This window comes from Mirounga leonina, unplaced genomic scaffold, assembly GCF_011800145.1.
Source record: "Mirounga leonina isolate KUSES-001 unplaced genomic scaffold, KU_Mleo_1.0 Mir_151, whole genome shotgun sequence".
Taxonomy (NCBI): domain Eukaryota; kingdom Metazoa; phylum Chordata; class Mammalia; order Carnivora; family Phocidae; genus Mirounga; species Mirounga leonina.
In genome coordinates, this window is record NW_023270377.1 from 86818599 (window position 1) to 86838770 (window position 20172).

General features: G+C 35.3%; 1 protein-coding gene across 1 annotated transcript in view; it reads left to right on the forward strand.

The window, feature by feature from the left end:
* The window catches only part of LRP1B (LDL receptor related protein 1B), a 1834834-nt gene that overhangs the window by 1063647 nt on the left and 751015 nt on the right, over nucleotides 1-20172 (forward strand). Inside the window, exon 11 of the mRNA XM_035008121.1 lies at nucleotides 3572-3808. Coding sequence (XP_034864012.1) covers nucleotides 3572-3808 — 237 coding nt within the window. The remainder of the gene's footprint in view (nucleotides 1-3571; nucleotides 3809-20172) is intronic.

Here is a 20172-nt window from a genome sequence, read left to right on the forward strand (position 1 = left end):
AGAACACTAATGTGGAAAAATTCAATTTCTCTTTTGGATGAATACCAACAGAAGTAGAAAAAAGCAGCCTCATTTCCATACCCCAAATGTGGGTTAGTACATCTTATTATAGGTACTTAAAACCAGGCCCATCACTCTATGAGTGTCTCTGAAATGTAGTTTTTAGTTTCAATTGTCTATCGTACAAGAAAACACACCAGAAGAAACTTTAAAATGGGTTTTGAACGACTAAAATAAGTGACTTAAGTAAACAATGGGGAAAAAAAATCGTTATTCTTATTTAAAGCATACACACACAGGGACACGTTGGGGGTTCAGTTGGTTAAGCATCTGACTCTTGGTTTTGGCTCAGGTCATGATCACAGTGTTGTGAGATTGAGTCCTGGTTGGGGCTCTGCATTCAGCAGGGAGTCTGCTTGAGATTTTCTCCCTCTGCCCACCCTGCATCCCCCGTCTCCTGCTTGCGCTCTCTAAATAAACAAACAAACAAATAAAGAAAATCTTTAAAAAATATAAAAAATAAAACATACACACACACACATACATCAAACCAATGAAATACCAGGTTTACTGAATACCAATGACAACATCAATTAAAAATAAACAGCAGGGTGCCTGGGTGGCTCAGTCCGTTAAGCGTCTGCCTTCTACTCAGGTCATGGTCCCAGGGTCCTGTGACTGAGTCCCGCATTAGGCTCCTTGCTCAGCGAGAGGCCTGCTTCTCCCTCTCCCACTCCCCCTGCTTGTGTGCTCTCTCTCTCTGACAAATAAATAAAATCTTTAAAAGAAAAAAACATTAGCAAAAGTGGGTGGTGAAACTAGTATTCTTATGCATTGTTAATAGAATTGGAAATTGATATCACTGTTGGAAAGACATTTGATAAAATATTTTAAAAAAACCATAAAACTGACAGTGTTAAGAAATTATCCTTATTTTGACTGAAGAAATTCATTGTAAATGTATTTATAAAACAAAAACCCAGAAACAATCTAAATATCCGACAATAAGTAAGCAGCTGACTGTATCATATTGCCTCTCTAGCAGGTAACATGATGCTGTCGTTGAAAATAATGTTTTGGGGGTGCCTGGGTAGCTCAGTCAGTTAAGCGTCTGCCTTCGGCTCAGGTCATGATCTCAGGGTCCTGGGATCGAGCCCCACATTGGGCTCCCTATTCAGTGGGGAGTCTGCTTCTCCCTCTCGCCCTGCTTGTGCTCTCTCTCTATCACAAATAAAATCCTTAAAAAAAAAAAAAAAGGATATAATGTTTTGAAGACTTTAATGACAATAAAATACAATTTTTTAAAACGAGGGTACTAACTTGTATATATAAGGTTCCTATTTTTTTTTAAAGATTTTATTTATTTATTTGACAGAGAGAGAGAGAACAAGCAGGAGGATTGGCAGGCAGAGGGAGAGGGAGAAGCAGGCTCCCCAAGGACAGGCAGCCCGATGCGGCTCTCTATCCCAGGACCCTGGGATCATGACCTGAGCCGAAAGCTGTTGCTTAACCAACTGAGCCACCCAGGCGTCCTAAGATTCCTATTTTTATTTTTTTTTAAGATTCCTATTTTTAAAAAACAAAAGTATCTATGTATATAAAGTTGGTAGAAAATGTTAATTTTCAAATAAATCTGCACTACTTTTAAATAATATGCAATATTATTTTTAAAAAATACTCTTGAAAGTAGGTGGACACTGAGAAGCTGTAAGGGCAATGAGGAAGAAGGATGTTAATATTCTTTACCAGTAATTCCATTTCTATAAATGTATACTTAGAGATCATCTAAGAAAATGTGTAAAATTTTATGTTGAAGATAAACATGCTTATCTCAGTATTATTATAATAATGAAAAGACAAAATCAACTGGGGAACAGTTTGACAAATTATCATATATTATACTGATCATACTGAAAGAATGTAAGGCTTAAAATAATGGATTAACATAGAACATAATTTTGATGCTAAGATTTAATAATAAAAGCAGAATATAAAATTGAGTGTCCTCTTCTATATAATTAATAGCACATTAGAAAAATAACTAAATAAATTAAATTTGAAATAGTCACATGAAGGAATACATATAACAGCGAAAATAAGTGAACAATAACTGCAACAACCATGGATGAATATTACAAATATAATAAGAATAAAATTAATTCACAGAAGAATTCACACATGAAATTCAAACATGCAAAATCAAACAATGTACTGTTGGGAAATACATGCAACATATGAACTAAAACTTGACAAAATACACGATAAACAAAATAATCAGGATATTGGACGTCTTTGGGATGAAAGGGGAATAGGAAAAAAAGGGGTGGGGAATTGGTTTAGGGCACATGCATACCTTTTAGTGTTCTGGAAATATTTTAAGATCTGTGCCAGGTGCATGAGATTTATTTTTCTTTATATATTAAGATATAATAAATACAAGTTTATATACATTTAATATTCAGTAACACAATTTTTTAAAGAAAATGAGAGAAAAATATATAAACTGACAATATTGTTTGTATTGAGGGTATTGAGTTTATGAGTAATTACTCATTTTTTTTCTCCTTTTTTCTCCAAATTTTCTATAGTTTAGTTATTTTACTTTGCTAAGAATCTCACTTATGGTACTGTTATGCCATATAATTGAATCATTTGTATCCTCAGTTTTATTAATAAAACTCAGTAAGTTTTCCATTTCATATAAAGTATTTTCTTCAAATTGTATGGACCAAACTAAGTCAATTGCTCTAGAAATTGGAGAGCCTGGCATGTATTTCGTATGAAAGTCTGAAGGAGTCAATTCACTCTGTAGAAAAAGCTACATTGATTCTAGCATTTTAACCTGGGAAAGAGTGTTTTGTTTGGAGTTTTTGTTTTTGTTTTGTTTTGTTTTGTTTTGTTTTGTTTTGTTTTTGATAAGGGCTGTGTTGTACATCAGAGTTACTGGGAGACACCATCAACCTCTAACATTCTAATTAAGATGTAAAGAAAAAAGTGAATGCTTTAACTGGCATTTTATTTCATTTCTTTAAAAAAATAAATCACTTGTTTAGACATTTGTAATATATTCTCCTGCACGTTTGTGATAGTGTGATTCTATTTGTTTGCCTTTTGACAGCCTTAGATGCAAACTCCGAGAAGGGATGTTTTAAATATTCTGTAGTTTTTAGCATTTTCAGACATAATGAATGCTACAGTTAGTATCTACAGAATGTGTTAGATAGATTGTAATGAATTGTAAAATTAAATGTGCCGGATGTTTTAATAAATGCCCATTTTACTGTCACCAGTTATCCAATGATCTGTCATGTTTTTGCTATACAGACTGTTATAGACAAAAGAATAATTAACTAAATATAACCCATTCACGGAAGTAATTTCTGTTTTAATTAAAGTAATGCAATTAGCTGGCCTCCTTGCATCAAGATACATTTGGCATATTTTAGAGTTTAATTTTTGGTATTGAATTTAAAAAATGCTAATTGTTCCAGTTAATTAAACAGTGGCATTCTGCAGTGTACAGAAGATTAGGCAGCCTCAGTTGTTTGTGTTTGTAATCTTTCTTCTGCAGGACCGAAGAATGAGTTGTTCCTCTTTTATGGGAAAGGACGCCCAGGAATTGTTAGAGGAATGGACTTGAATACCAAGATAGCTGATGAATACATGATCCCCATAGAGAATCTGGTAAACCCTCGTGCTTTAGATTTCCACGCAGAAACCAATTATATCTACTTTGCTGACACCACCAGTTTCCTAATTGGCCGGCAGAAGATAGATGGCACAGAGCGAGAAACCATCCTAAAAGATGGTAAGTGATAATATGTAATATTAACAGCAAACTGCCCCACTGATATAGTGCTGGGAAAGGATAAATCCGACATATGTCCAACTCACTTCAACCAGAACCTAAGTACTTACTGTTGATTTCAAAACAGTTGTTGATTGAATTTTCTTCAGTAACATTATTTCTACCTGTTTTTCACACACCAGCATATTAAAACCTCCATGATAAAATGGAACTTGGAATTGTCCACCACATTTTAAACATTACTGGAATTAAATTAAGCTACTTATTCACCTTCATGGAAAATATAGATTTACAATTATATGTTTATAGGGCTATATGGCAGAACATAAGATTTAACAGGACATTAGAGACTTGTGTAATATTTGATTCTTACTAGGATATTGGTCATGTCATTCAGAGTGCATTAAAAATATCAATGTCCCCATTGTCATTGCATTTCTTGCATATTGTTTGTTTATAAATCATTAAAACTGACTTCTCCAGAGTTGCCCTTGAAATATCTGTATTCACAGAGATACTTTCTTTATATCTAGTTTTACTTATAAATACTTACATGCAAGACTATATTTGCAAATATATATGCCTATACTTTATTAAAACAGTGTATTTTACAAATTTCATGGCTTAAGAACAACCAATCAAGTAACAAAATAATGTAACTTTGGTATAAGTAGAAAATATCTTTAATAATCAAGCAAACCAAATCTTTGACTACTAGTCAGTCACTTTAGACATGTTCAGTTATGATTCTGGACCTCAGTTTCCTCACATACACACCCTGCTCACTTCTCAAATATTTTAAAAATCCTTGATTTAGGGAACATTAATTATATGTTTATTAGATGAAGAACACTGTGTTAGCTATCTTAGGAGATAAAGGGAATGTTAGAAAGTGGCTACTGCCTTCAAGGTGTTCATAATCTACCTTTGGAGAGAATATAAATGCACAAAAAATGTAAATGCTTTGCAGCATTTAATTTATTTAATAAGTTCAAAGAAGACCTAAAGAAAATATATGATTATTGGAGAATATCTGTGTAATGGGTCTCCACAGGGAGGAAGAGACGTCTTTATGTTAGTGTTCCTAGAGAACTTTGTGTGCAGGAGGTGGTATTTGGGCTAGATCTTAAAGGAAGAATGTTAAAGGGGAGGGGAGGATAACTTCAGCCACCAGGAATTCCGTGGAAAAAAGAAAAAAAACTCAAGTACTACAGAAAGAGGATGAGGGGAACATTAAGTAGATCACTACAAGAGGTTTAGGTTACAGGGAATAGGGTCAGAGGAACAGTGAAAAGTGAGAGATGATGAAATCAAAGACTGAAATGTGAGGTGAAGAGGCTTGGAGGAAATCCTGAAGGGCTAAGAGGCAGGAAATGCTTTTGAGTCAAAGAATAACGTGAATGAAAAGATATTTTAGGAGAATCAGTCTGGTGGTAGAGTGCAGAATGGAGCAGAGAGGAAGGAGAGAGAATAAAAGCAGATATGGACTAAAATTATTTACAGCATGAGTGCTAATGAGTGGTGGTCTTTCCTGACTTCATGGGAATGGGGTAGCATAAGGAGATCATTCATTCAATTCAGGTTCGCTATAAATCAAACCTTGAATGATAAAATGTACACTTTCCACGAGTGACAGACGGAGTGTTAAAATGAAAAAAATCCCTGTTTTTTTTTTTTTTTTTTAAGTTTTTTTTTTTAATTTTCTGATTAAAGCAATATAAAGCCACCATGACTTTTTTTTTTTTAAAGATTTTATTTATTTATTTGAGAGAGAGAGAATGAGAGACAGAGAGAATGAGAGGGAGGAGGGTCAGAGGGAGAAGCAGACTCCCCACTGAGCAGGGAGCCCGATGCGGGACTCGATCCGGGGACTCCAGGATCATGACCCGAGCTGAAGGCAGTCGCTTAACCAACTGAGCCACCCAGGCGCCCCACCATGACTTTTTAGAGGCTAATTAGAGTTAAGATTTTTACCTTAAATTGGACGTGACAGAGGCTCTCTGCCCACTTTTCTCTGTCATGTGATTTCAAGTGATAGAAAATGGACAGTTTTAGAAGGACGATAGACTTGCACATTCTCTGTAAACAGATACATTTGGATTGCTCTGATTTTTGACCTAGAAATTTTCATGAAGGACTGAAATGTAACATTGAAGGTTCTTGGTTTCCTTTCAAAAAGTGTCAGTTCCTGTGCTGTGACTGAATGTTCCAGCTAATAATCATAACTTTGATAACAAATATCTTATCAGTGACATTGGTGGGCCTTTGCATTTCACCACAGCAACAGAGATCAGCTCTAACAGCCGCTTGACTGCCAGGCACATCTGTACAGTGTTGCTTTGGCAGTATGAAGGTTATGAGCACATTTTGTAGATTTCACACTTGAAATATACTTAACATTTTGATATTCCTATGCAAGGACTACTTAATGGGTTTTTTTTTTATTAATCTTTTTTCTAACCAGGAAGAAAGGAGAATAATAATAGACATTATGGTATAAGATTAGCATGTCAAAAAGGGAGTTATATTTGGCAAATGACAACTTATCATTCTTGAAATCAGAAAAAATTATATTCTATGTGTGTTCACTAATTTAGCTAGAATATCCACCATCCAACCTGAAGACTGGGAGGCAATGCTTGGTTTGACAAATTATTTTGTAAGCTTGGTAGAAATTCTGAGTCTTAGATAAATTTGTAAAGTTTGAAGTACAAGGCTATAAAGATTTTGCTGTTTGTAAATAAAACATTAATATCTTGGACATCTTTTATATAAGCTTAGATCCTTTCTATAAAGAAAGAAAAACACCAACAGCATTTCTAAAAAGGCCCATCTCTACTCATTCTTTGATTTTGTTTTTCTCTCAGAAGTTTATGGAAAACTTCCTAAAGATAGTATATCCTAGAGTCTGTAGAATCTTGTGGGCTAAAACAGCAGTTAAATAAAAGATAAAGGAAAATTGTCCCTTTGAGATACTTACATCAATCTCAATAAGTACTGAAAATATCTATGAAATGAAGACATACTAGCAATTTAATTAAAATAGACTTCTGTAAAGACAAAGCATGTACCAATCTGTAAGTTTTTTATTCTCTGGAATTCTTGCCATAATTTTTGTAAAATTCATACTATTTCTTTTAATTATTTGATTTAATTATTTGTCCAGCTAATAAATAAATTCTGCAAATGCCTTCACTGGTCCAGGTGCTATTGTAGGTGATGGGAATGCTGCAGTAAACAGGATAAAGCTGCATATTTAGTTTGTATCTAAATAATGGGAGGAAGATAATAAACAAACATATATGAACAAGATAATGATAACTGCTGTAGCAAAAATAAAGTAGGATACTGTGGTAAAAAGTAAAAGCCAATTATGAACAGGAGGCAAAATTAGACTAAGTGGTCAGGGAATTTAAAGTAGCCATTCTTGCCAGTTATAATTGTTACATTATCTAAGAGAACAAGATAGATGCTCTTTATAAGATCAAATTCACTTTTATCTTCCCGGGTGTCTTGTCCAAGATTCATTTTTCATTACAGTATGAATTGTAATTTTTAACAGAAATGAAAAAAAAAATATAAAGATGATAACTTACTTTTCAATTTATTATTGTATGCATTCTGTTAATGCAGTACTTGTTACTAAACTGTATAAATTAATTCTACTGGGATACATATATCCAAATAGAAGACATGTTAAAACAATCTTTCAGGGGGCGCCTGGGTGGCTCAGTTGTTAAGCGTCTGCCTTCGGCTCAGGTCATGATCCCAGGGTCCTGGGATCGAGTCCCGCATCGGGCTCCCTGCTTTGCAGGAGGCCTGCTTCTCTCTCTCCCACTCCCCCTGCTTGTGTTCCTGCTCTCGCTATCTCTCTCTCTGTTAAATAAATAAATAAAATCTTTAAAAAACAAACAAACAAACAAAAAAACAATCTTTCAGGGGGCGCCTGGGTGGCTCAGTCGTTAAGAGTCTGCCTTCAGCTCAGGTCATGGTCCCGGGGTCCTGGGATCGAGCCCCGTGTCGGGCTCCCTGCTCGGAGGGAAGCCTGCTTCTCCCTCTCCCACTCCCCGTGCTTGTGTTCCCTCTCTCGCTGTGTCTCTCTCTGTCAAATAAATAAATAAAATATTTTTTTAAAAAAAATAAAAACAAACAAAACAATCTTTCAGATGGTTCCATATCTTTAAAATATTAAAAAAAACACTCAAAGCATTTTTCCTGAGTTTGAAAGTTATTGATGCCTGCAGGTATAACAGAAAAACTGTACTTTCCATAGCTCCCATGATTAAACTGGAGATTTGAGGTCACCAAGTTTGTGGTGATATGTTACAAAAGCCACAGGAACTAGCAGAAAGCCTGCACTCTTAAACAGTTTATATACTGACCTCATATATATTCGTTTATGGTGGCTTCTATTTGATTGAGATCTGGAGTGTGCACACGTTTCCACACCTCAGACTCCTCCTTTACCTGAAGGTATTTACAAGAGCCATGAAACTGGAGAACAATGAATAGCTTTGGACAGGATGCAACATAGGATCTATATTCTGATACTATGAAAAGAAGTGTAGCCAAGAGAAAGGGGAAGGAGTCTTTCTGTGCAGAACATATTCTCCAAATGACACATTTGAAGATAATCTGTTGACATACTGCAAAATGGTAGTGCCTTTATTGCTTGTCCAGCATGTATGTGAAGGATCAATCCCTATTCTTCAGCTCAGTCCCATCCCCAGAATCTCCATACTCCCTCCATGGATTTTAGAATCCAATGGTTCCTCCAGTTTGTTGGTTTGAAATATATGATATTATACCTGGGACATGAATTATTATACACTATTGTAATATTTTGTACCCTCACTATCACTACCACCACCACCACCCACCTACACCCCCCGACCCCCCCAGATATGACTACCAACTTAGGACCCACTTCAGAACTCCAGAAATATTTCCAGGACTCTACTCTAACTGATCCTAGGGTGGCTACTTACAACAGATTACAGGATTTGATCTGTTCCCAAATGACACCAATCTTAGAGTAAGATTATCATTTTCTAGAGATCATGATTTGTTCTTGGATTTCAATGAACTTCGTCACTGTATACCTTTCTAGGAATTCCTTTTTTTTTCTTTTTAAAGATTTTATTTATTTATTTGACAGAGAGAGACACAGCGAGAGAGGGAACACAAGCAGGGGGAGTGGGAGAGGGAGAAGGAGGCTTCCCCGCGGAGCAGGGAGCCCGATGCGGGGCTCGATCCCAGGCCCCTGGGATCATGACCTGAGCCAAAGGCAGACGCTTAACGACTGAGCCACCCAGGCGCCCCTCTAGGAATTTCTAGTGTGTCATAAAGATCCAGTTTGTTGTGTGGGGATTTATTTTATTTTTATTTTTATTTTTGTTTTTATTTTTATTCCAGTGTAGTTAACATGTCGTATTAGTCTCAGGTGTACAATATAGCAATTTAACAATTCCATATATTACTCAATGCTCCTCAAGATAAGTGTACTCTTAATCCTCTTCACCTATTTCATGCATCCTCCCACCTACCTCTTCTCTGGTAACCCTCTAGGCTTTCTATTCTATTGATCTGTGTCTATTTTTGTGCCAGTACCATACTGTTTTGATTACTACAGCTTTGTAATATAACTTGAAGCCTGGAATTGTGATACCTCCTGCTTTGTTTTTCTTTTTCAAGGTTGCTTTGGCTACTCGGGGTCTTCTGTGGTTCCATACAAATTTTCGGATTGTTTGTTCTAGCTGTGTGAAAAATGATGCTAGCATTTTGATAGGGATTGCATTAAATCTTTAGATTGCTTTGGGTAGTATAGACATTTTAACAATATTTGTTCTTCCTATCCATGAGCATGGAATATCTTTCCATTTGTCTGTGTCATCTTGAATTTCTTTCATCAGTGTTTTATAGTTTTCAGAGTACAGATCTTTTACCTCTTTGGTTAAGTTTATCCCTAGGTATTTTATCATTTTGGGTGCAATTGTAAATGGGATTGTTTTCTTAATTTCTCTTTCTGCTCCTTCATTATTAGTGTATAGAAATGCAATGGATTTCTGTACATTCATTTTGTATATTGCAACTTTACTGAATTCATGTATCAGTTCTGGTAGTTTTTTTTGTGGAGTCTTCAGGGTTTTCTATATATAGTATCACATCATCTGTAAATAATGAAAGTTTTACTTCTTCCTTGCCTACTTAGATGACTTCTATTTCTTATTTTTTTTTAAGAAGTTGTTTATTTATTTATTTATTATTTATTTATTTAAGAGAGAGCAACAGTGAAAGAGCACAAGCAGGGAAGTGACAGAGGGAGAGGGAGAAGCAGGCTCCTCTCTGAGTGGGGAGCCTGATGTGGGGCTTGATTCCAGGACCCTGGGATCATGACCTGAGTTGAAGGCAGATGCTTAACTGACTGAGCCACCACGTGCCCATGGATTCCTTTTATTTCTTTTTGTTGTCTGATTGCTGTGGCTAGAACTTTCAGTACTATGTTGAATAAAAGTAGTGAGAGTGAATATCCTTGTCTTGTTCTTGACCTTAGGGGAAAAATCTCACCCTTTGTTCTTGGATGTCAGTAAACTTCAGCATTATTAACTCTCTAGTAATTTCTAGTTATAAAGAGCCAGTTTTACAGTGATGAAACAAACATGTTGAGCTATCAGTAATGAATTATGTTAGAAAGTTCTCATGAACTTTGAGTAGTGAGTATGCCTTGCAAAACATTTTAAAATTGAGAACAACCTTTTACTCTCTGCTATTAGATTACAGGTACATATCAATCTCATTTTTCTGACATTAACTCTTAAAGGAAAAGCTCTGAGATTCTGAGAGGTGTAGACTCTGGCTAATAATTAAAGAAAATAATGAATACATTTATCAGTCATGAGACATTTCCTAATTAAAACTTTTAAGAAGTGATTTGTGAGCATTTGTAATTCTTGAGAATCTAATTGTTATTGTCCTACTGAGTAGCAAGTTTATAGCCTGTTTGCACGTACTGACTCCCATTGACTATCAATAAGATATTTTTTCCAGAATTCATTGGAGATTTGAATCCTCAAATATGGGTTCAGTTCCATTGTTAATTTGCTAGTATATATTTCTCATATTTTTTTATGTTTCTCATGAAGTATATGAGATATTTGAAAAAAAAAACAAAAAAAAAAACCTAAGCCAATATATATCGTTTTGTCTGAAGAGTTGACATGAATAGAAGGAGCTTGAAATCTGGATTCTAAAATACAGTGTCATAAAAAAAAATGGAATTGGTCATGTGGCTAATGAATCTGGGGAAACATAGAGAAGATATATTTCCCCTTATTTGTTTCCACACAACATAAGCATATATACCAGACATAATACATGCTATTTGTACTACATAGGTATGCATACAACATACTACAAATACATGGATATACACATTAGCTGAGAATAGCTCTAGAAGCTTCTACAAAAAGTCTGTTTTCTTATAAATGCTAAATTGCTGGTAAAGTCAAAAGAAAAAATGTGAAAATACTTGGTAATCTTCAAAGTACCATTAGAGTATTATTACAAATATAACCATTATATTAATAGATATTCTGATTAGTATAATTTTTTGCACATTTTAAATAAATTGCCAGTTTTCAGTATAAATTAAAAGAAATGCATTCCACCCAGTTGCTTAATTATTCTTAGTAGTATGTGATTTTTATTTGTGACTTAAGAAATCACTTGGGAATCCTTTATTAACCCGGGACTACTATTGTAAACATTGACTATAATTGTACTATTGCTTAGGTTAATACCAATTTCTGATTAAAAAACAAGTTTGATAAATTATTCTTGACTGACATGACAGTGGGGGTCCTAGAGTAGGAAATGCTAGTTCAAATTGCGGGGCCAGGTGATATCCACAATGCAAGTTGAGCACCTTCCCACGAAACTTGCCATTTTGAGTGGACTTAGGGGAGTGGTAAATCATCGTATGTGTAACAAATACATCAAAAATGTGACTCTGACCTATCTAAAGTGTAACTTTTATTTTTTGTCTCCCATTTGGCTTTGAAAATTTATTTTGTAAACTCTCTTACCAGCAAAATTTTGACAGCAAAACTTGATCAAATTCCAATCCTTTCTGCTCCCAACTAGGCAACTGACAGACTTCTTAGTCACTTTAAATCAGAAACACAGCATCAGTTTGGTAATTAGAATGCCTAATCCATTCCACTATGTGTACATGTATTTCACAGTTCTAAATTCAATATATCATCAAATCTTCCCTGCTTATCATTTGTGTTGTCTTCTGGCTAGAAGCCTGGAAAAGGAAAGGAAGACATATTTGGTTCCTCGTTTTTCTCTGCCTTGCATTTATTTTCCCTGCCACCCCTCCCAGCTTGCTAGTCAGTTACCAGTGCTCACTTCTCAACATTGGCGGGAACTGATTAGAGGGGTATGAGTGGTTAGGAGTGATAAGGAGATAGCAAGGGTCTTATTTGAACGACTATTGTAATACTGGCCTCTCTCTGAACATGATGGATCTTTAAAATTTACTTTCTTGAGGGATTTGGGTATGTGTGTGTCTCTATGTCTGTGTGTGTGCGTGTGTAAGCTTTTTGGGGGTTTTCTGTTGGATCTCACTAATTTCATTTCCCTTGGCCAAAGTGTATGAAACTCTATGCTTGTGACTTTGCTTCCCTGAATATCCGGTTCGTGCCCATCCTGTTATTGTTTGAGTCCTTATACCCTGCTGGGCAACTTTGTACTTGACCAAAGACATTCCTATGCCAGCATTCTCTTCTGTGTGGTCTACAGAATAATTTGCAAACCTTCTGCCCTAATAAATTCTGGGAGTACAGATATAGTGCAAATCATCCACTACTACTTTGCCATCAGAGTTCATCTTAGCTTTTTCAGATGTGAGACATTTTTAGGCATTAGTTATGTGCATTTGGGAAAACCAACTGTTGAGAGCTCAGTTCAAAGATCTCTCAGAAGTCCTGTAGAAGCTCTATCACTAGAGTTGAGGTGAAGAGCATTTCTCCAATGTCTCTTTCCTCTTACCTTGGGAGATTGAAGGGCAGGGACTAGAGGCTTAGAGAACAGCAACATCTCTGAAGTTCACTTCTCTTTACCTTCTCTTCCCTTTATACCAATGACCCTGTTGAGGCATCCAAGAGCTGTAGAAACAAATCTGATCTAGTTCATTGTAAAATATGAGAACTTTTTTTTTCTCACACTCATTTTGATATTTTTTTTATCATTTTGACTCATAATCCAAGCTTTAATTTTAACATCCCATTACAAATGTCACAGTGAGTTACTGTTGCTTCTAATTCTGCAACCAAGTTGCCAATGTTCTAATAGTCATTAGGCGGTGGTCCAAATGACACCTGGAAAGAAAAACACCTGTAAGACTATTTTTGAAAATTCATTTAAACATACAGGTGGTAACAAATAGTATTTTCACTCTCCTTTATCTCCTAGTTCCTTTTTTTAATCTAATTTTAATATCACCTAGATTCTTAATTTTTATCTTAAACACTTTAAAAGAAGGATTTTGCAAGGCTTAGAATTGAGTCTTTTCAAACTAAAAAAGTGTTTAAAAATAATAATAAAAGCACACACTAAAGCTCTCAAGAGGTTACATGACAGCGCCATCCCTAGCCATGAGGTGAAAGAGCGAGCACCTCTTCACCTTCTCATCTTTTCCTCCGATTGTAACAACTCAAACTTTGCCTATCATTTATATTTTTAAGTGGATGGAATACTAGATGTGGCATATTTCCTAAAATGTTATATTTCTGGTCAGTGAGTTTTATCATCTGAGTTAATTTTCTGTCCAGATTCTCCAGAATCACAAAATATATACAAATTAAAATTATTTTCTGTCGCAGACTAGCATTGGCTCTCAAATAAATGAAAAAAATTGCTTATTCACTGTGCATCACAAGTCATAGAACTGTTGCTATTAATTAATTCCCATTGCCTATACTGTTCTACCTTATGCCCCAGAGAACATTATGTTACTTTTAGATACCACGGTCATGAATTGTGAGTTGAACAAGTTGGGTTATGGGGAGTGGGCTCTAGCAGAAGCAAACTAGTGCACCTAGCCATATGTGTATACATTCTATAACCTCTCTACCACAGATTGATTTGACGATAAGCTTTGCCACGTATATTTAACTATATTTAGAGTCAAAAATATTGGATTAAATGTCAATCATATTAGTTATTTGGTATCATATAAACAAAAATCATTAAGTAATGGATTTCTTTTTTTTTCTTTCTTTTCTTTCTCTTCTTTTCTTTCTCTTCTTTTCTTTCTTTTCTTTTCTCTCTTTCTTCTTTCTTTCTTTCTTTCTTTCTTTCTTTCTTTCTTTCTTTCTTTCTTTCTTTCTTTCTTTCTTTCTTTCTTTCTTTTTTCTGACCACACTGGCTGTATCAACTGGTATTCTTTTATTCTATGTAAAAATGGCTACAAATTTTATTCTGAATACCTGTATTTTTCTTCTGATAATCTCTAGCTGTTTTTATAATTTTATTTTTAAAAATCAGGTTTATTGTAACATAATTTACATATAGTAAAATTCACCTTTTTTTTTAAGGAAATAGTTCAATGTATCCAGATGAACAATCAATACCACAATCAAATTAGAATATTTCCATGTCCCCAGAAAGTTCCCTCATGTTCCTAACAGCTACTAGTCTAATTTCTACTCTGGTCTAATTTTTCTTTATTTCTCTTTACCTTTTCTGAAATGTCAGAAAAGTTTCATTATATAGTGAATAGCTTTTGAGTTTGGATTGCTTCACTTAGATAGTGCTTTTGAGATTCCTCCATGTTGTTGAATGTATCTATTCATTCTTTTTTATGTTGGGTTATGTATGGATGTTCCACAGGTTTTTTATTCTTTACCAGTTGATGTTCGTTTGGCTTGTTTCAAGTTTAGTCAGTTATGACAAAAGCTATTATAAACACTTGTATACGATACATTGTGTAGACATGTGTTTCATTTCTAAAAGTGGATTGCCTGGCAATATGGTAAGATTATGTATTACTTTACAAGAAAATGCTAAACCAAAAATGCCAAACTTCAGTGTGTCCAAACTGTTTTTCAAAGTGGCTGGATCATTTTACTTTCCCAACATCCAAGTATGAGAGTTCCAGTTGTTCTGCCTTCTCGTCAATGCACACAGTATTATCAGTCTTTTTCATTTGAGCCATTCTAATAGGTGTATATTGATAACTCATTGTTTTAATTTGAAGGTTTCTACATCAAGGTCATCTTAGGGTCTGATTTTATTGACAGCTGCACCTCTTCTGTTGACCAGTTTATCTCAATGAGTTGTCTGTCCTTTTTTGTTTTTTGTATCTCTCATAATTATTTATTAAATGTCAAACAGTGAATTAAAAACAAAAACACCTTAGAGATTCAAATTAGTAAAATTTATGCCTGGAGACGAAGCATATCTCTTCTGTCAGTTATTAGTGTGGAGAGTTTGGTCACTCTATTCAGTAATTGGATTGGATTTAGATTTTGTTCTTATTTTTTTTTTTTTAAGATTTTTTATTTTTTAATTTTATTTATTTATTTGACAGAGAGACAGCAAGAGAGGGAACACAAGCAAGGGGAGTGGGAGAGGGAGAAGCAGGCTTCCTGCCGAGCAGGGAGCCTGATGTGGGGCTCGAACCCAGGACCCCGGGATCATGACCTGAGCCGAAGGCAGACGCTTAACGACTGAGCCACCCAGGCGCCCCTAGATTTTGTTCTTATTATAGTTACCTTTGGTAAACCAAATCTTTCAGATCCCTCCAGTGATGGGCTGATACTACCTTGTGCTTGATGAGGAGACTTGAGTATGCTTGCTCATTCCTCAGCTTTCAACAGTCCATTAACAGCAGCCTTACTGAGAGATCTCTCTCTACACTCTTACCCTTCCCTCAGTAAGATTATTGTGCTGTTACTAAGTGAGAAGCTTCTCTTGGGTAGAAGAGGGGCTCTCCATTTTCTTGGTTCAGACTTGATCTCAGGTCCTGTGTCGTGTCCGGGGTTTTGAGATGGGTCTTTCTGTGCCTCTTCTCCCTTGGCAGCCAGTGTCTTCCGTGTTCTGTGGGAAGTCCTGCCCTGTAAATGATCTGCTGCTGCAGGCCCCAGGATAGTAGCAAATATCTGTGTTTTTTGTTTGTTGTTTTGTTTTGCTTTGTTTTGTTGCTGTTGCTGTTCGTTTTTGTATGAACCCAAGATTATGGGTTCAAGCAACTTTACTCTGCTTCCTCCAGGGATGAACAGCTTTGCTTCTCCTGTTCCCTCAGCATCAGTGTACCTTTGATTGGACCCGTGGCAGTAGGGTTTCTTACTCTTCTCCAAGACTAGTGTTGCTTGTTCTGAATTAACAAACTTGTGGTAGGACCAAGGGTTTTCCTACCCCTCCCTAGGGTCACATGGCTCTGGCTTCTATCCTTCCCTCAAGGGTAGCTAATCTTTACAGATCGCTTTACCTTTGAGGAAGGGAAGGTTTCCTGCACCTTTTCCTGTGGCAGGTGATTTTTTGTTTCTATACCCTCCTCACAGTCAGTGGATCTTTGTCTTGCTTTTAAGAGTGGGAAAGTCTCCTTCTCCATCCCCAGTGGTTTAAGGGATTTCCTTTGTATGTGAGAAGAGACTGGGGACACACAGGGATCTCTCTCAGGTTTCCTGCTATGCCTTCAATATTTCTCTTGTGAACTCAGCAAAAGAAATCTCTTGTGCTGGTTTGTCTCAAGAATTCTAAACTTTTGATTAAAGCAAACTTAGTTTTAAGAATTCTTTACCATTTTATCTTTCTTAAATGTCTATTTTTATGGCAGTTTCCTTTTCCTCTTTTGTTCTGCCAATGGTACAACACTTCATGCCTGGAAGAGGCCTGTCACATTTGGATATTTCATCTTGTTGCCTTGGGATCTCAGCTTTCATTTGAACTCAAGAAAAGTTATGATATTGTAGGTTATTGGACTTTCTCTTATTGTTATGTGTTTCAATATTCTTTTGCAGCTTTCTGCATCCTAAATAAAGCCCAATGCTATATGTCTATAATTCATTAATGCAAATGGGAATTTAAAGAACAAGATTGAAATATTTTTAAAGATTTTATTTATTCATTTGACAGAGAGAGAGAGAGAGAACACAAGTACACAGAGTGGCAGGCAGAGGGAGAGGGAGAAGCAGGCTCTCCACTGACAGGGTGCTGGACACGGGGCTCGATCCCAGGACCTCAGGATCATGACCTGAGCCGAAGGCAGCCGCTTAACTGACTGAGCCACTCAGGCGCCCCCTGAGATTGAAATATTTTTAAAAACTGCTTTATCTCCCTTCACCTTAGCGTTAGAAGCAATTCTTAAAAATACCGAGTACTACTTATGAATACACTGAATCTCTTGTGATGCTTTAAACATCCACAGTTTACACATAAAAAAATTTCACTTCATGCAAAAAGATTTGTGTTTTCTATTTTTAATAAGCTCATATTGTATCTTTTAACCAATAAATAAATAAATAAATAAATAAATAAATAAATAAATGTCATGATGGGAGTTTTCACTTTGCAAAAAGAAAAATAGCTTAATGCTTTATGTTATCAGAAAAAAATCTGTTATTAAAGAGATGGTACAGGAAGCCTATCTGAAAATCTGACCGTTATTTATTGCTAAGATTTCTATTTATTTATCTATATAAAACATTATTTAATTACCAAAGATCTGCCAGATAGTAGGTGAGGTGTTCATCTAAAATTATAAGATTGTTGTTCTCTAAGAATCTGCATTCTAGTTTAATGCATCTGTCAGATTACAAATGAATCAAAGGACTATATATAAGACCAAGCAGACAATTAAGCCAGACTTTGCCCTCTATATTAATAAAAATTAGTGGAAAATATTAACAAAATATATTGGTAACAGCACTGAGAAATTGAAAAAAGTATACCATGAGTCATCAGAAATAATGAGAATTTTCTAGCTAGAGTACATATTGGATCATATCGACCAGAGAGCAAGAAACCATAGCCTAAAACATCACAAGTATAAACTTCAAATATCAGAGGTGAAAGGGAGAACCCTATGATCTTAATAAAGACTAAAAAAGATTTTATTTATTTATTTATTTTTAAAGATTTTAATTTATTTTTTGACAGAGAGAGAGACAGCACGAGAGGGAACATAAGCAGGGGGAGCCAGAGAGGAAGAAGCAGGCTTCCCGCTGAGCAGGGAGCCGGATGTGGGGCTCGATCCCAGGACCCTGGGATCATGACCTGAGCCGAAGGCAGACGCTTAACGACTGAGCCACCCAGGTGCCCCAAGACTAAAAAAGATTTTTAAAAAGAAGGCCTTAAGGCAATCTTTAAAGCAATTTAATAATTAAGTGAATTAAAAATAATGGATTCAGTTCAATCCATCCCCCCTGGCATTAATTGTGCCCCTAAAAAACACACAAAAAGAATGGGTTGAGACGTGTCTATTTGTTTAAGTGAACCAAAAAAAAAAAAAAAAAAAAAGAGTCCACCTCAAAAGCGTACAAAAATAAAGCTTAAAGAGCACAAAAAATATAAAATTTAGGAATATGTGTTTTTTTATGGTATTGGAATATGGAACATTTTTCTTAAGACATAAAACCCAGAGGCTATTAAATAAATTATATATATATATATTTATATGTATATATATGTGTGTGTATATATATATATTTAATGACAAGGGGTTTATAAGCAAGGAGAAAATAAACTATGCAGACGTCTTGACAACATATATAACAGAAAAGAATGATTATTTTACAGAATAAAGACAATGTCAGAAAAAAATTAAAGAATGTCAAGGTAATTCATAAAAAAATACAAATTTCCTAATTAAGCACATAGAGAGATGCTCAGCATTATACTAATCATGAAAATCTAAATTAACACAATAAAATAGGACTTTTCCACCTTTATCAGATTAAACATTTTTAAAAATTGGTAATAGATAGTATTAGGTAATAAGAAAATAATATATTTTCCACACTACTGGGGAAATGTAAATTGTTACAATGGTTTTGAAGTATTATTTGGTAATATCTATCAAAATTAAATTATATTTAATACTCAGCCCAACAATTCCATTATTGGTTATCTATCCAATTGATGTGTACACATGTTTAAATTTGTAATAACATTATTGTAATAACAAAAAATTGGAAATAGCATAAATGTCCATCAAAAGAGGTATGATGCATTTTTGCTATGAATGATACTAAGTAGCAGTTAAAATGCATGAGGTAAAGCTATATAGTTATATGAACAAATCCTAAGACAAACTGAAAAGTAAGCAGAGTTGAAAATATTTTTTGCAGGCAGGGTGAATCTCTATATGTTACTATATCGATTTTTTAAGAAAGATTAATAAAATGTTTATAGTGGTACCTTTAAGAAGGGCCATGTGAATTATTTTACTCACATCTGACTGTCATTTTAGAATATGTAAAACATGAAATGCAGTCATATCTTCCTTTCTTTGGCAAAACAATTTTATTGTTTAAAAAGTTAATGTTATAGGGGTGCCTGGGTGGCTCAGTTATTTAAGCATCTGACTCTTGGTTTCAGCTCAGGTTATGATCTCAGGTTCGTGGGATTGAACCCCGTATCAGGCTCTGTGCTCAGTCCCTCTCCCTCTGCTCCTCCCCATCCCAACTCTCTCTCTTTTTTTCTCTCTCAAATAAGTAAATAAAACTTTAAATGTTACATTTGACATACAAAATATCATTTTAAAAACTGTTTGAATGTGCCTCACTGTCTGAGACATCTTTAAGTGTCTACTATTTCCATAAAAACCAGGGGCAGTTTCTCCTTGTGCAAAAAGGAAAGGCACATTTCTGCTGCTTGGCAGAGAGGAGTTTTCATGCCCACTGTCTTCCCACAGCACAAGGGACAGACAGTCCCTCTGAGAGAGGTGTTTCCCTGCCTCTCTTCTTGCACAGCAGAAGCCCAGTACTGCGTTTCCCAGCATGGGACCAAGAATGTCTGGATGTGGTCCAAATTGCAGCACCCTCTGGTTTCAGTGCTGTCCCCACATGCTCATCTAGGTGTCTTGCTGGCATTGGACCAAAATCTTCTATTTTAAAAGAAAGCAACTATTACAAAATAAAGAATATGGGTAAGCATGTTAAAATAAAAGAGAAGAAGAGTTTCAATACAGCTACTGCAACTTTTGTTCATACTAATATAAGTTGGTTTCTTCAAGTATAGATAGCAAAAAAAAAAAGCCCTAAAAGTTCATCTTACCTCTTAGATGGATGTTGTTCTAGTTTAGTTTGTTCTTTGCCTGCTAAACCCTTCCCCCAAATCTTATACCATTGAATTTC